The 17,836-nt window shown below is 36.9% G+C and overlaps 1 protein-coding gene across 1 annotated transcript in view; it reads right to left on the bottom strand.

The window, feature by feature from the left end:
• Positions 1-17,836, bottom strand: part of LOC150100779 (centrosomal protein 43-like) — a 210,818-nt gene that overhangs the window by 129,105 nt on the left and 63,877 nt on the right. The window contains exon 4 of the mRNA XM_090401945.1: positions 6,799-6,992. Coding sequence (XP_090258071.1) covers positions 6,799-6,992 — 194 coding nt within the window. The remainder of the gene's footprint in view (positions 1-6,798; positions 6,993-17,836) is intronic.

Here is a 17,836-nt window from a genome sequence, read left to right as displayed (position 1 = left end):
CTGTACTTTCAGAATGATTTGAATATTCTGGAATTATAAGCATATAAAAATAGCTGCTAGTTCAATGTTAGTACAGTTATGCACTTTGGTGTAATGAGATGGTGTTATTATGATATTAGAGATTGTTTCTATAAAGATTTTTATAGTCTGAGTGTTTAGTATTTACACAATGGTTCAATTCCAATTGGTGCAATGACTTTTAACTGTTTCTTTTAGAATCCGGAAAATCACTGACTCAAGACTAAATACGAAAAATATATACATCTCATCTCATTTTCCTTTTACCCTCTTTTTTACCTTGCGGTGTCGAGGGCTTATTAATCTTCGGACCTCGACCGCTCTCAGGATAAGGTGGTCTGTCCTATGCCCCGGTGTATCCTATGTCTGTAGTGTTGAGTTCTCAAAACAGGTTTGCCTGTTTTGCGGGATGAAAAACCCCAGGATAAACTGGGGAAAAAATCCTACTATCCATGCCGAAGACCGGCTAATTTGGCTATGGCTGAGGAAGATCCTTCAGCTCCTCACGTCTCCGACGGGAATCAAACCTAGGACACCCCTTCCATAGGTATATGGTTGCAAAGTGCACAGCCACTAGACTAACGTGCCATCTCCTATCGGAGGTCGGCAACCACCTTGGCAAATTTTGAGCAATCCTCAGCCACTCTAAACAGTCCCTCAGAGCTCATGCCAGTCCACTGTCTGATGTCTGCCAGCCAAGATTTTCTTCGTCATCCTTGTCCTCTTCTTCCATTTACCTTCCCCTTTATAAGCAATTGAAGTATTTTATATTTTTCATGATGAAGTAGGTGACCAAGATATGCAGTTTTCCTTCTTTTTATGGTATCTAAAAGTTCACGTGATTTCCCCATTTGTTCCAGTACTTCCTGATTGGACGTTTTTGCTGTCCATGGGATTTTTAACATTTGTCTGTATAACCACATCTCAAAGGCTTCAAATTTTTTTATTGATGTTGTCTTCAAGGTCCAAGTTTCTGCACTGTACAGTAGTATAGACCATACATAGCATTTATCCATGTGTACTCTAAGCTCTAAGTTTAAGTTGCGGTTACACAGTGTTGATTTCATCAGGAGAAAATTTTTTCTTGGCATTTCAATTCTAACTTTTATTTCCATTTCTGGATTGCATTCTTCATTTAACTAGCATCCGAGATATTTAAACTTTGTCACTCTTTCTATTCGTTTCCCATTTAAAGAAAGTGATGAAGTAAGAATTGGTTTCTTGCTTATGACCATGAATTTAGTTTTGGTGATATTTATTTTTAATCCCATTTTTTTACTCTCTTCACTCACTAGTTCCAGAAGATTTTGAAGATCCTGAATATTGTCAGCCAGGAGAGCTGTCTCATCAGCATATCGGATGTTACTGATGATTTCACCATTTACTTTAATCCCTTCCTTTTAAGATTTTTTGAAATATAGCTTCTGAGTATGTATATGTTAAAAAGAAGAGGTGACAGCACACATCCTTGCCTTACTCCTCGTTTGATGTTAATGGGGTCTGTAATAATGTCATCAACTTGAACAGATGCCTTTTGGTTCCAATATAAGTTTTGAATGATCCTGATGTCTTTACCATCTAATCCAATTCTTTTTAATAGTGCAATCATTTTAGTATGTTGGACTTTATCAAATGCTTTTTCAAAGTCAATGAAGCAAATGAATACTTCCTTGTTTTGATCAATGCATTCTTGGAATAAGATCTGAGAACAGAAAAGAGCCTCTCTTGTTTCCAAACCGTTTCTAAAGCCGAACTGGGTATCACTGATGGTGTCTTCACATTTTCTGTATATTCTTTTTTGAATTATTTTCAGGAACATTTTGAGAACATGCCTCATTAGGCTGATCATTCTATAGTCATTACAAGTTTTCGCATTTGGTTTTTAGGTAGCATGATGAAGGTCGACTGTAACCAGTCTTGTGGGAATATGCCTGTATCGTACACCTTATTAAATAGTTTTACTAATATAGCAATGTTGTCGCTTTCTAATAACTTTACTATTTCTGCTGGTATTCTATCGGGGCCTAAGGCTTTACCATTTTTAGCTGAGTTCAGTGCACATTCTGCCTCTGATCTTAGAATGCATGGACCGTCCATCTGTTCATGAGTATTTTCTGGGTTCTGTCTGTTATCAGAAAAGAGTTCTTCTGCATATTTCACCCATTCTTGTATTTTGTCATCTTTTTCGGATATTATTTCTCCCTTTTTGTTTCGAAGGACACAATGTTGTTTTTTCTTAAATATACCTGAGGTCTCTTTCGGCTTTTTTGTGTAGATTAAAACTGTCATGCTTTTCTTGTAGAATTTCAATTTCTCTATATTTTTCATTCACCAGATTTGTTTGCTTCTTTGATCTTGCCTTCAATAATTTTTTGAACCTCTTTATATTTTGTTGGACTGTTATTTTTATGTGATCTGCATTGATCCATGAGAGAAAGAATTTCGTCAGTTATCCAATCTTCTTTTTTTACTGCTCTATCAGGACACAAGGTATTGGTACATTTCTCTATGAAGACAGATTTTAAGTTTTCCCATGATTCATCAACCCTCATGATGTCATCATTCTTGATAAGTGCTATCTCTTGATTCAGATCCTACTTTACAACCCTCCATCTCCACCACTCAATTCATCAACTACAGCTAACTGCATCATCCACACCAATGCCATCTACTGCCTACCACCACTAGTATTTTCACAGACAATCACAAACATCCATGCCCATGGCGGGATTTGAACCTGCAGCCTTTTGGCTGGAGAGCGTTAACCAGGCCAGCAAATCCTGTATGATCCTTTAAAAGTTTATAAGTCTCAATCATATCACCCTCTCTCTCTTTCTCCTGTTTACTAGTGTCTGCAGAGTCTACAAATTCTCAATCACAGAATAATCATGGGAACTGACAGCCATTTTCACATGATTATCCTACCTATCTTTATATCATCAGCAAATAGCTGTATGTTGCCTGTCAAAGCCTTCCAAATGTGATTAATGTAGATTGAATAACAATGAACCAAGGGCTGATCCTTGTGGTGCACCACTGGTTATCTTAAATCTTGCAGACAAACATCCCCCATATACAACTTTTTGATATTTCCAACTACTTTACAACGCTCCGTCTCCACCACTCAATTCACCAACTACAGCTAACCACATCATCCACACCAATGCCATCTACTGCCTACCACCACTAGTATTTTCACAGACAATGACAAACATCCATGCCCATGGCAGGATTCGAACCTGCAGCCTTTTGGCTGGAGAGTGGATACACTAACCACTAGGCCAACCAGGTCAGCAAATCCTGTATGATCCTTTGTAAGTTTATAAGTCTTCAATCATATCACCCTCTCTTTCTCCTGTTTACTAGTGTCAGAATTTGTACATGTCTACAAATTCTCAATCACAGAATAATCATGTGAACTGACAGTCATTTTCACATAATCATCCTACCTATCTTTGCATCATCAGCAAATAGCTGTATGTTGCCTGTCAAAGCCTTCCAAATGTGATTAATGTAGATTGAATAACAATGAACCAAGGGCTGATCCTTTGGTGCACCACTGGTTATCTTAAATCTTGCAGACTCACATCCCCCATATACAACTTTTTGATATCTGTATCTGTCCGTAAGCCATCCTCTTATCTGTGCTAATATTTTATAATCCAATCCCATATTCTCCAATTTATGTGACAGTCTTCTGTGCTGTTTTCTGCTTTAGCAAAATCCAAAAGTATCATGGTATATTCATTCCCCTTGTCTAGCTGAATGGTAACATTATTATAGTTGTTCAAACATGATATTCCCTTAGTTTTTTCAAAAAAAGTTTTCTGAAACTTTTTTGAAACCAACTTTTCAAAAAAACCTCATGACCACTCCAGAGATACTGATAGGTCACTAGCTGGAAACGTCAGTTTTTGCACTATCCTTGTGCGATAGCATTACCATACATTCTTTCCACTCCTGTGGAATCTCTCTGTTCTGAGACTTGAATTATATAGTCTAGTCAAAGAAATAGCCAGTTCAGCTAAATACTCTTTTAGCATCCATGCTGATTTCCTGTTAGTCCCTACTGCTGAATTCTTATTCAGTTTGTGAAACAGCTCTAGTACCTATTCTTCGTATACATGAGTTTCTTCATCCAGTGAAGAAGCAGCAGTGAGCTCAATGTTGCACATGCCAGGTTGATAGCTTTTAGAAAAAGTGGGCACTCGGTTGAACAATTTCTTCTGCATTTGTGTTCAGAAGAGTTATTTTTTTCATATTCGTTCTTTCTTTTACTCACAGTATAACGACAGAATTCTTTTGGGTTGTCTTTAGCTCAGAAGTATTTTTTAATCTCAGAATTAGCTTTCCATACAACAGTTCTGACTCTTCTGACCTGCTTCTTATAATTTTTGTAACTGACATCATCCTTATACACACAATATTCCTTCCATATAATCTTTTTCTAATGAATCTCTTGCTTAATATTGGTGGGATTATGCTAGAAGAAACTGATCAAGCAGGGGATCTTGAACTCTAAGATCCCTAGCCTGATAGGAAGTTGAAGTTCAAGGGCCATATAGCAAAGACTGCAAATATAACTCAGAGGATAACTGCAATGCTGAAACAAACCTTAACATGTAAGGATAAGGAAGTAATTTTTCCTCTTTGTAAGACTTAACAAGATTCACTTGGACTACTGTGTGCAGGTCTGGTCTGGTCTGGTCTGGTCTCCTGGTTGTTTCTGTGGTGATTCTGATACAGTGGAGAGTGCAAAGGAGAGTTAAAAATGATATGAGGATTGCTGAATACATATTATGAAGATCAATTAAGAATTTGCGGGATGCAAACAGTAGAAAGAAGGGTGATATGATTAAGACTTACAAACATCTGAAAGGATCATACAAAATACCAATAAATGGAATTTTTCATTTTATAGTGGGTGGGGAGAGGACGAGAAGACATTCATGGAAGTTGAGCATGAATGCAGTGAAGAGGGGGTGAGAGCAATTTTTCTCTTATAAAATAGTGCATAATTGGAATGGATTGTCTTTGGAGATTGTGAGTGCAGGTAGTATGAATGCATTTAAAAAAAGGTGTGGCACATGGCATGGGTGATATCTGAACTATGAGCTCATTTATACTCCCAGAATTCAACAATGCACTCTGGCAATGTTCCCACTCCTCTCCATGTAAAAAAACTCTTCACTCCATCTTTACTTTATACAATCTTCAGGAATGTCCTCTTGTTCTTCCACTCTTTTCATAATTCCCAATCTATATTAAACATCTCTCTAATACATCTAATATCTCTTTTCCACTTATCCACCAAACTCTGCAACTTGCATGTCCTCAACCTTTCCCTATAACCAATACTGAAAAGTCCTGATATTATCTCAGTCATTCATCACTTGACCCTCATCAGTGTTTTCACACAGTAATGAAAACTAGGTGACCAAATTTGAGCACAATAGTCTATGTGTGATTTTACCAATGCTTTATACTCTGCACATGATTCTTTGTGTCCATGAAGATACCTTGATGACAAAGGTGAAATACTGGCATAATAATTTAATAACGAAATAAATTTATTTAGTTAATTATTATTTCTAAACATTTTTTATAATTAACACCTAAGAGCATCCAAATCAGATTAGGAAAAATCACTGCTAACCATTTTATACAGCTAATTGTGAAGTCAAAAGATTCAGCAAAGTTGAAGGAAAAAAACAGAAATGGGCATCCAAGTCTTTTATTTAATCTGTAAAATAACGTCGTCTGATATGATTGCAGCTCTTCCTGCAACTTTTCTAGAAGAAAATTGAAAGAAACTTATTGCAGATATTATTTCAGACTTCTTCTTGAAATGATCAAAGAACAAATCATCAGTTTCTCAAAAGACTTGTTTAATCATCTTACCATCTTCAAAAAACTTTTTCCTCTTAGCAATTATCAGCAGATTGGGTAAATGAAACTTTTGCATCACCTCAGCAACATATTATTACAAAAACTTTTGTTAGCAGTGCCCCCGACCTCTGTTCCAAACAGACTTCCTTCACAGCTGAACATGCCTTTCTTCATTGCACCTTCCTATCCAATAGCTACAATGCCAACAAAATTAACAAGATACTTGTTTCTCTCTCCATCTTGCATCCCCCTTGACATGCTGACTACAGTAATGGTATTACTATTTCCTATATCCACAGCACCTCATTCTTGTATTATGGGCAAACTGGAAAATCTGCCAATATCCATCTTGAAGAACATAAATGTATATCCACTGGAACAATTATGATCAATCAGTTCTAATAGGCCATGTCATGGACACTTTGCACAGAATGTAACTGGAAAAAACTACTATATTTCACTGCAATAAATTCAAACCTAATTCAAACCACCTAATAGCCAAGGCTACCTTCCAATGCCCACAAATGGTGTCTCTCTTAGGCTTCCAGTCTAATATCTTCCATTTATTTTTTGTATGCAGTATTAAATTCTTATTCTGTATCCGAGATGTTGTCTTTGTAACAGAGATGAAATAATGGAGCTATTAAACCTGTGTTTAATTCATTCCTTGTGCTGTCTTCATCCCATTAAACCATAATAGGAGCTTAACCAGCATTTCAGCTTAAATACATGACTCCTAAGCAAAGTAGCTACATTCATTTAACTAATTCCGTACCTACCTGAGACTAACGGGAAGAAAAAAATTAAATACAGCATAGTAGTAACTTCTGCCTTAACACAAGCAGTTTAATAAAGTAAATAAAGTATGATCTTATTTAAAAATAATTCTACTTAAGCAAAAGTGATCCTCTGTCATCCAATGGAAAAGGATCATCAAAGAAAGGATCTCGATCAGACTTCAGATCTTTCACATCAGCTAAAACTGTTGTTACCCCTGAAGATAACAATATTTCCTCAGTTTTCGTTGTGTTATTCCCACTATTCATATCTTTTTTCTTTTGATTATTCTTAAAATTCATTTGGGTCTATAAATGAAATACTTACATATAGATTATAGTTAATAAATCATTCCAATATTAATTTTAATAATGGTGCATTCAAATAAATTGGAGCAGTAGTACAATAACAATTCACTATTATTAATAAGGCTGTAAAGGTTATTTTAATATGATAATAAAAACACAAAAGTTATCCTTTCCTTCTTATTTAATTATTTTATCAAATTCAGCAGTCACTAAAAAGAATTAAACTGATTTCACTCTGGATTTAGAGAAAGAAGTTTCTTTCTCTAAATACAGATTAATTCAATAATAAGGTGGTAACTCCTATAGGTAAATATGACCTCTCCTATTGCTTCTGCCTTAGTATCTCCACGTTTGGGTCTGCCCCCCACTGACGAGCTCTCAAAAAAGGTTAAACCGATCTGGGTAGTGGCCCTTCCCTTAATGCATAGCAGTATACATGTCTGCAAGGCAATGTGCTTTGCATTATGGGAGATACTGAGACAAGGAGTGATGAGAGCTTGGTCCACCTTTGCTCAGAGTTGCCTGGTTTTGCACCACCTTACCTCAGTCCTGAAGATATTTTCAGGTGCAAACTTTGTTTGCTTACACTTGGATAAAGGATTAAACTAAATTTATTAGTCTAACCAAGTGAAAAATAAACTTCCAACGTGGATTCAAGAAGTTGAAGAGGCAGTTCTAGAACAAAATATGAAAGCATAAAAGTTCCTAGCAAGTTAGCATATGCACTGTGAGAATACAATGAAAAATGTAAGAAAGCTACGCAGTTTGTAAAAGTAACAGAAGATAAATATCCCATGAAGATAACAAAATATTCTGGAGGCTATTGAAAAAAGGAAACAGTACTGTAAGAGGAACTGGAGATGACAATATGACAAAAACTGAAACTAAAGATATTCAGCATCATGTCTGGAATAATTACTTTTAGAAACTGTTAAATGAGATAAACAGTGGCAGAAAATATTCAACAGGAATGCAATGGGGATGTACATATTAAAAAGGTACAGTATGGAAAGAATGCTGATGTGCATGATATTTGGCTACAATGACTGCATGCTTAATCTCTTCACTCAACCATTTCACCCTATGCTGTTTAACCTATTGGAGTACATTCAGACATTGCTAGATAGCTTTAGAGTAGTGCCCAAGGAGCAATTATCTCCTTCCTTCCCAATTCCTGATTTTGTGTATAGCCTCAAGCTGTTTCCTGAGCTTTTTATTATTATTATTCATGACACCTCCAAGGAGTCTGAAGACTCATCGCAGGAGGACACCTACTATACAACTGTCTCCACCACTACACCGAACTGCTACTACCAATCATCTCCATCAATGACATCTACCGTCCACCACCACCACAACTAGTAATTTTTGTCTGTAAATTGTGTGTGTGTTCTGATGAGCCGATTTGTCTGTATGAGGGATGAAAAATCCGAGTTTCCGCGAGAAAAAACCCTGCTACCTCTGTATGAGATTGGCTAACTCACCTTCAGTAGAAAAAAAGCCCATATAAAGATTCCTCCCTTTTTCATTAACACCAGCCTTATAGTTCCACATATATCCTTTCCTCACAAAAGTCCTCATATGGCTGGTCACCAACCAAACAATTATTCTATGGTCAACAACAACTACAGGGAGATTCTACATCTCATTTACAATAACACCCTTTAATGACATGAGATGATCAAATCCAAGACTCATTCTCACATGCCTTCTGTTATGTATTACCTAAAGTAGTTGTCTCTCAAATAGTCTTTGCTTCAGAATATCTTCTCTTCATTCTATCTATAATTAATATCGCCCATAGATCACTTTTTTCTTATTTGCTAAGTTAATTTGCCTATACATTCCATTTCCTTGTCATCACTGCCAGGTCTACAGCAACTAAATATTTTGTTCTGTCTGCTTCAACCTCGCACTATACTGCTTCATAACCATTGCCACACTTTCTCCTTTGCATCTTCACCTTATACTGGCATAATTCCTATGCTGCCACCAATAATATTTCCTGCTTTTTCTAGCTTCATGAAAATAGTATATCCCTCCATCTCTATTCTAGTCAGATGTTATCTTCATCCAAATTTCATTTTTCATGACAATTTTTGTACAAATTTATTCAATCAGTGCAACAATTTCATTCTCCTTATTTCTGATACTAGTGGCATATGACTTATGCATATTCCTTACTGTCACTACTAATCCCATAATTTTCTGCAGATTCAAATGCCGTCCTTGCATCCTAAGTTTATAGTGAATGTGTGAGCAGATAACAAAGGAAGAGATAGCCTGCTCAGACATTCATTACTTGACCCTTACTCTCCCCAATTTTCCTGTTTGTCTTGTATTCCAGTTCTCTTGTTTGCCCCAATCATACAACTCATATCTCCATTCACAAGCACTCCTTCAATTCTCCTACTTATAAATCATCTCTTATCTCCTGACATCTATTCACTGCAGTCATTACTCTCCAATTTGCAACAGCTTCTCCAGCAGACTCATAATAAAACCATTTAAATGCAACCTGCAACTCATAAAATTCCATTAGTCCCTGAAGCTCATTGCACACATTCACAAACTGCACTCCTTTCTCCTCACAAACTTCTTCTTTAATATACTATTCAAAGCCTGTGCTTATCAACTCAACTCATCATAGTCATATACTTGGACAACACTGACTATCCTTCCTACAACTTGGCCTCTGATATAAGAGATATAGGAGAGGATTTATTATCATTTCAAAGTACATCAGTAAGAGGAACCAACAAAAAATTTGTTCTGTGAGTGTGAAAGTAAACTGTAAATGGATGATGGATAGCTACCTCATGTGTTTTAATGGATTTAAAGAATTATGAGGAAAATACCCATGTGAATTTTGGCCACTTTTGCGATATGCAAAACAGCACATCAAATTACAGCAATCCCTCGATTAATGCCCTAATGCGTTCTTTAAAACAGTTACATTAATCGAAAATGCACTAATCGAATATAATAACCTATGGGAAAATGTATACGTTCCTCAGATTTCTTTTTTGACCCTTAAGTTTTTTTTATAAAAGAATTAGGGTATATCTCAGGGCCTAGTTAAAGGAAAACCATGAAGCTGAAAGACAATAAAATGTATCAAAAAAAAAATCAGCTAACGCCTTTTTATTCCCGTATATAGGGAGTAGGAGAGGCCGTTTAGCCCTATCTAACTTTTGGAGACTGAGTGGGCAGTTCAATCTCCACTGGTATTCAATCAGAGATAGCTGGCCCAAGGTTATCACTAATTAAGCGGCACGCAGCGAAGAGAGACGGCTCAACAAGTGCCACCATCTCGTGGTCCCTAACACTCGTATTTAATGTCTGAAATAATCTGGGTTCTACGGTCGATTTTCTTGAGTTTATGGGATGAAAAACCCGAGTTTCCGGGAGTAAAAACCCGCTTGCCCATGCCAGAGATCGACTAACTCAGGAACCAGTCAAAAAAGGCTTAGAAAAATTTCTTCTAGTCGCTGACCAGATTCAAAACCAAGAAGTCTTCCTTTGTGCGGTCAAGTGCTATAGTGTGCCAATGCCACATCCACTGAGCTACACAGGCTCCTATTCAGAATATAAATTTATTATTCTGCTTCTTAACAAAGAATTGAGCTAACATAGTTTGGTGGGCATTCTGTTTCTGTTTTTCATACAACTGACAGTATGCTCCTATTGCTTCTTCTGCAAATTTTACTGGTTCTCTCTTCACCAGGGTCGGTCTCTAAGTTGTTGCATAAAAACTTCGATTGTACGAAAACTATTTTCAAATTATTTCTGTTAAACCTCTTTGGGCTTGTCAGTGATTAAATTTTCTTCATATTCTTCAGGATCTTCCTGCTGTGCATCTGAATTTAGCAGGTCGGAATCACTCAACTTCTCATAATGAGATTTAATTAACTTAGATTCATTTGAAAAGCCTCTAAAATCATTTGCACAATGTGCAAGAATGTGCTTCCAAATAGCTTGCATACTGCTAGCAGTAATTTCATTCGACTTTGCAACTTTATAACCAGGTTGAGATTTCTCTGATTTGACTAGAAAAGTCTTGGAAGGCATTCGCATCCAAAAAAAGGCCAGTTTCATGGACATTAAATATTTGCTGATCACAACAATCCCCTTCTTACACAATTTTCTTCAAAATCTCTGGATATCTCCTTATCTGCAAATGCAGCTTTGCCTGTGATTAGAACAGTATATAGGCTATTTCTCTTTTTGAAACGCTCAAATCACCTAGCACTAACATGGAATTCTTCTTCATTTCCATCATTGATAGCCTTTTCTTTCCAGGTTGCAAAGAGACTTAATGCTTTTGATTTAATAAGACCAGTGTTTAGCAGGATCTGTTTTTGGTTACAATCTTCGATCCATCTAAAAAGATGTCTCTCTAATTCAACCGTTATAATACAGTACTTTGATTTCAAGTGCATGCATGATGAACATGAAGCAGCCTTATCTTTCTCTGGACTCACCTTGTTCATTTTTCTTTATTATTTCAAGTTTTTCTTCCAATCAGATTACTTTTCGAATCATTTTCATACTTCTATTTTTTGCTCACTAATTCTTTTACTCATGATTAAAGGTTATGAAAATAATTTAAAATAAAAAAGTAAGGAAAACAATTGCACAAGATATGATCAGCAAAATGCTATGTAAAGCAGATGACATAAATTTTGCCGGTAAATTTGGAGCATAGTGTACATGGAAATAGTGTAGTATGCCATTAAAAATAACTTTGTAAAATGTTTCAAATCAGTAACTAAATTATTTCATCCTGGTGAGTGATTTTTTAAAATAGTTAGCCATAAAAAATGTATACATCGAAAATTTTTAAAATCTGGAACGTTTATTTTTAAGATGTACATAGGCGCACTAATCGAATTTTAGAGCAGCACTAATTGAATTTGGGTATCGAAAACAAATGACGTGCTAATCGAAAATGCACTAATTGGGGGGCGCATTAACTGAGGGATTGCTGTACATGGTTGTTGAAGAACACATTGACAAGCAAGGATAAGGAAGTTATTGTTCCACTTTATAAGGCATTAATAAGGTCATATCTGGACTACTGCACACAGATCTGGTCACCTGGATTCCTTGGCGATGAGGTGGTGGTGGTGGTGGTGGAGAGAATCCAGAGGCAAGTGATAAAGATTGTGACAGGTCTGTGGAATGCTCCCTATGATAATAGGTTGAAGGTCTGTGGGCTCCAAAAACTAGCTGATAGGTATAAGAAAAGAGATATGATAGAAGCATATAAGTTGTTAAAGGGGGTTTTATAGGATTGACAGTGATGGCTTTTTTTTTTTTTTTTTGGTGCAGTACAGAGGGGAGAGAATGAGCCATCACCCCTGAAATTAGGACTAGCTTTTTTGCTTAGAAAGTGGTGAATGGGTAGAATGCGTTGTCAGTGGTGGTTGTGAGTGCTTTGTCTGTGAATGAGTTTAAGAAGAAGTATGATAGGTATTGTGTGAATAATGGCTCAGCTATCAGCTAACGCCTATTTGTTCCCGTATAGGTAGTAGGCGGGACCTTTTACTCTATCTAATGGCTAGTGTGTTAATATAGATCTCTTCTGCAATGAGTCTTCCAACTCCATGTAGGCACCAGTATATAATAATAATAATAATTCTGATGTATGGTGACCCTAGAAATATTTCTAGAAAATGCAACTGACAGAGACCAAATATCTGTGTGAAAGAGAATGGAGTGAACTGGCAAGAGATGGGTCATTAATCAGTGTAAATGTTCTCTTATGTATGTGAAGGATTTTTAAGATCTCTTAGGGACAACATCAAGAATGTGAAAGAGCAGCATTCAATGGCCTGAATGGATTTGTTCTGTATACAGAAGTAAAAGTTGTCTTGTTCAGAGGCAATGACTTGACATTAGAGGTTTCATGACTTATTTTTAATGGTATTAACAACACCAAACGAACTATTTTATAAAAAGATGTTTTATAACTGAATATAACTGAATTTCAAATCAGCATCATCGGAGCACAACATAGCATGTATATGCAACAGAGTGAGTAAGTGAAACAATACAATTGTAACAGACAGAGATCTAAAGTCCTATTTTGACAGTCTCTAATGCTGTAAAAAAAAAAAAAAAAAATTACAACCATGTGGGAGTTGCTCTTAAGATAACAGTCTCACCAAATTTTTGGTGAGACTGTTATCTTAAGTGTGGTCAATTCAAAAAATGGTCAACATGCCATGGTCAACTCAAAAAATAAATCTTTTGGATCTATAACGACTTCTAAACAGCACATTAGTTTTCTTCTATCTAATTCTGTGTGAAGGGGTGCCAAAGCATGCTCTGGCAGTCCTGACTTGCCATAATAATGGTAGCAAATATATCTAATCCTGTGTGAAGGGGTGTCCAAAGCATGCTCTGGCAGTCCTGACTTGCCATAATAATGGTAGCAAATATATTTCTTATGTTCTTCCAGGCATGTGTTAATAGATCTTTCTCGCTGCCCAAGGTCACAGTAACAAGGAACTTCATACACTCCAGGATGTGATGTGCTAGAAGGTGAAGTTTATCCTTAGGCGAACAGATCAGAGCTGCTAATTTCACAAGCGGTCTGAATGTGATGCAAAGGCCATGTTTCATTAATACTTTGGCTGTTTTTTTCTGATCTACCTCTGACATAGGGAATAGAAACTGTAATATTGTGTTCCTGTATTAGAGGAGGGAGAAGTAATGGGGCTATGTAGTATTTTATCTATTTTGTAGGAATTGTAGCCATTGGAGAAGAAAGTATGGCACAGATATTTGAGTTCTGTGGACAGAGCTGTATCATTTGAACAAATGGCTCTGGCTCTGTATGTAAGTGTTTTCAAAATGCCATACTATTGGACTGGATGATGATGTGATTGTTTATGTGGATATCTTCCTGTGTGTGTGTGTGTGTGTGTGTGTGTGGGCTCTCTGTAAATGGAAAAAGACAGTGATCCATCTGAAAGGTGGGTGACTAATGTGTCAAGAAAAGGTAAACAGTTATTAGATTCCTTTTCTACTGTAAAGGATTTTGGGGTGTTGGCTGTTTAGGTAGTGACAAGCGCAACCAAAATGTCTTGTCCATGGGTCCAAATGGCAAACACATCATCAACATAGCATAACCACACTAGGGCTTGTATGTAGCAGTGGTAAGTGCTTTGTTTTCAAAGTGTTCTATGTAAAAATTTGCTGAGGGGGGGTGAGATGGGGGAACCCATAACAGTACCATTAATCTGTTCGTAAATTTTTCCTCCCCATGTAAAGTAACCTGCATACATAGTAATTTTGAATAATTCAAAGATATCAGGGGGAAATTTAGATTTGATCAAATCAAAAGTGTCTATTAGTGGTATATTGGTAATAAAGAGCTGACATCAAAACTAACCATTATGTCTGAATTTTTAAGGATATGATTTTTAACTAGTGATTTGAAATGGGTTGAAATAATCATAAAGAGTATTAGTATACTTATGTATGTGGTGTGACATGTTGACAAATATAAAATTACATTTAAATCGGTTATCACTGGACTAATGAAATCTTGTATCATATTGTAGTTTCCTCAGGCCAACATCATTAAGTTAATTTGTGCTAATTTTCATTGACATATTCCATTCTGATCACTAAAAATTTATAACATTATTATAAGTACTTACGAGTGAATGCAGACTTTTTCTCCTGTGTGCTGGTAGTTTTCCCCTCCTTTTGTACATCCTGGAGATCGCTTTGTAGGCTGGAGGTGGATAACTGTTGCATTTCAATTATCACTATCTGTTGCATCACAAACATCTTCAATAAGAGATTTCTTAAAACCAAAATGAAACAAAGTCCCTTGTCCCTTATTCATATTAAAATTTAAATCTATAGGCCTATTACTTTTAAAAAATCATGGCACTATGGTTTTGAAACAAGCACTTTCACCCTACAATATGAATTTGTAAAGAAAGCATTCAGTATTACTAGATTTGAGAACAAGAATAAAAAAATGCCTTGATCTTCAATTTCAGTGGAAAAATTTTCTTTATACTTGCTTGCTGATTGGTCACTAACATTTGCAACACAGATGCTATTTTGTTCGGTTTTGAGAACAGAGGATACACTGCCCATTGTTGTAATTGGTTTGCAGGCAATTTTTATGACCTATAAACAGCGGTATTCCCTTTCCCGAATGTTGAAAGATTTCGATGTGTGAAAATTAATGATAAATTTAGTTTAATCCTTTATCCAAGTGTGAGCAAACAAAGTTTGCGCCTGAAAGTATCTTCAGGACTGGGATAAGGTGGTACAACACCAGGGAACTCCTTGCAGAGGTGGAGCAAGCTACCAACACTCCTATCTCAGTATCTCCCATAATGCAAAACACATCTCCTTGTGGATATGTCTAATGTTATGCATTAAGGGAAGGGCCACAACCCAGACTAGTTTCGACCTTTATTGAGGTCTCTTCAGTGGGAGCCAGGCCCAAGTGGAGATACCAATTGACAATTGACATTTATGTCTTTAGGGGTGAAGCAAGATGCTTTTCATATTCCCCGCTATCTGTTGTGGTTGCAGTGAAGGTAAAATTTATGAGCAGAATGCTCGCCCTGATTGGGCATGGAGATTATGCATCACTAAAGGAGGCCAATATAGCTTTTGGTCTTCTATATTTGAATATGTCCGTTGGATCGTATGCTGTAGCTTGCTGAACCAAATCGTTGGGATGTGTGGACGTCTTTAGGAAAAACTTGGTGGCTAAGGATCGTAGAAAAGAGAAAACATAGGGAATATTTGTGTCTCTGTGGAGTTGAATGTTTCTAACATACCACGGGGCGTTCAAAATCATTCTCAGGCACTTGTTCTGCACTCGCTGTATTTTGATGATGTTAGCATTAGAGGTGTGGCTCCAGGCCGGAGAGGCATAGGTGATTATCGGACGAATTGTCATCTGGTATAGTTGTAATTTGATTCTGCTGCTGAGCTTGCTATTTCTATTAATTAGCAGATAGATCTGTGCTATGGCTTTAGATGCCTTTGCGCATGCAGACTTGGTGTGCTGATTGAAAGATAGCTTTTTGTCGAGAATTACACCCAGGTAATTTGTTTCTGACTGCCAGGGAATTTTAGTATTGAATAGTAACAAATCTCCTACAGGAGACATTGGCCTTTTTGAGAAAAGAACGGCTGAGCTTTTCTGGGGGTTGACTTCCAATCTCCACTTAGAGAACCAACCCTCCAGCTTTAGAATGTTTTCTTGAAGCTTTCTGGTAATGAAAAGGGGTCTAAGAGATCTGGTTAGAATTGCCGTATCGTCCGCATATAGGGCCAAAATGGAAGTCATCGGATTGTGCGGGATGTCTGACATGTATATAGAGAACAGTAATGGAGCCAGTAGAGATCCCTGCGGCACTCCAGCAAAGATGTGGTGCTGGGAGGATGTAGAACCGTTGATTTTTACTTGCACTGATCTATTTTGAAGATATGAGTGGATTAAATGAACCATTTTAGGTGAGATGCCGGCTGAGATAAGCTTGTGCAGGAGTCCGAAATGCCAGATTTTGTCAAATGCTTTGGATAAGTCTAGGAAAACAGCGCCTGTGCACTGGCGCCAGTTGTAGCTGGTTGTGATGTATTCAACAATTCTGTGGATTTGCTGGGTAGTACTATGGTGTTGCCTAAAACCAAACTGTTCTTTTGGAAGGATGTTTAGGTCATTTATTGAGGTCTGAAGTCGTGAGAGGATGACCTTCTCTGCAACCTTACCCAGATTTGAGATGAGACTGAAGACCTATAGGAGTTGCCAAATGGTGTGCCACCCTTTTTTAATAAATTACTCTGGATCCAGAGTAATTTATTAAAAAAGGGTGGCACACCATTTGGCAAATCCTATAGGTAGAGATGACCTGCTAATGCTTCTGCATGGTATCTCCACTTGGGCCTGGCTCCCACTGAAGAGACCTCAATAAAGGTCGAAACTAGTCTGGGTTGTGGCCCTTCCCTTAATGCATAACATTAGACATATCCACAAGGAGATGTGTTTTGCATTATGGGAGATACTGAGATAGGAGTGTTGGTAGCTTGCTCCACCTCTGCAAGGAGTTCCCTAGTGTTGTACCACCTTACCCCAGTCCTGAAGATACTTTCAGGCGCAAACTTTGTTTGCTCACACTTGGATAAAGGATTAAACTAAATTTATTATACTCTAACCAAGTGAAAAATAAACTTTCAACATCTTTCTCTAAATCCAGAAAATTAATGGTAATTCATGAATATTTCCTGTTGAAAAATATGTGGCTCGGTCACTAACATTTGCAACACAGATATTATTTTGTTCAGTTTTGAGAATAGAGGATATGCCGCCCATTGTTGTAATCGGCTTACCGCTTTTTATGACCAGTCATAAACAGCGGTATTCCCTTTTCCAAATAACTTCCATGTTTAAAATTACACGGCTTGGTCACTGACATCACAGAACACTGGTGTTCTGCAGAACACAATTTGGGAAACCCTGATCTATGCTATCAACTATAGGGTGTAGTGGATATTAGATTTGTGGATTTTTGGTAAATCCATAAATGTGGGGTGGTTTAACATGAACCGGTTTTATTTTTTTGATAATTTCTTTTGGCCAGGAAGTCACTTTTTTCAATAATTTGCAGACTTTTTCCTTTGAGACATAGTGGAGTCTCGTTCTATAATTTGGTATGTAGAACCGTCACACAGTAGAACTTGCATTTTTTTGTTATAATCCTCTTGATCCATGATAACTGTTGCATTTCAATTATCAGCTTTTGTAATAACAATATTGTTTTATTCTTATAGAACTTTTTTTAAGGCAGCTATTTCAT

Source organism: Typopeltis vanoorti, chromosome 12 (assembly GCF_054136105.1).
Source record: "Typopeltis vanoorti isolate ZY-2024b chromosome 12, IOZ_Tvanoo_1.0, whole genome shotgun sequence".
In the NCBI taxonomy this organism is placed as follows: Eukaryota; Metazoa; Arthropoda; class Arachnida; order Uropygi; family Thelyphonidae; genus Typopeltis; species Typopeltis vanoorti.
The sequence above is the reverse complement of the archived record's forward strand: the minus strand, read 5'-3'. Positions and strand labels throughout refer to the sequence as shown.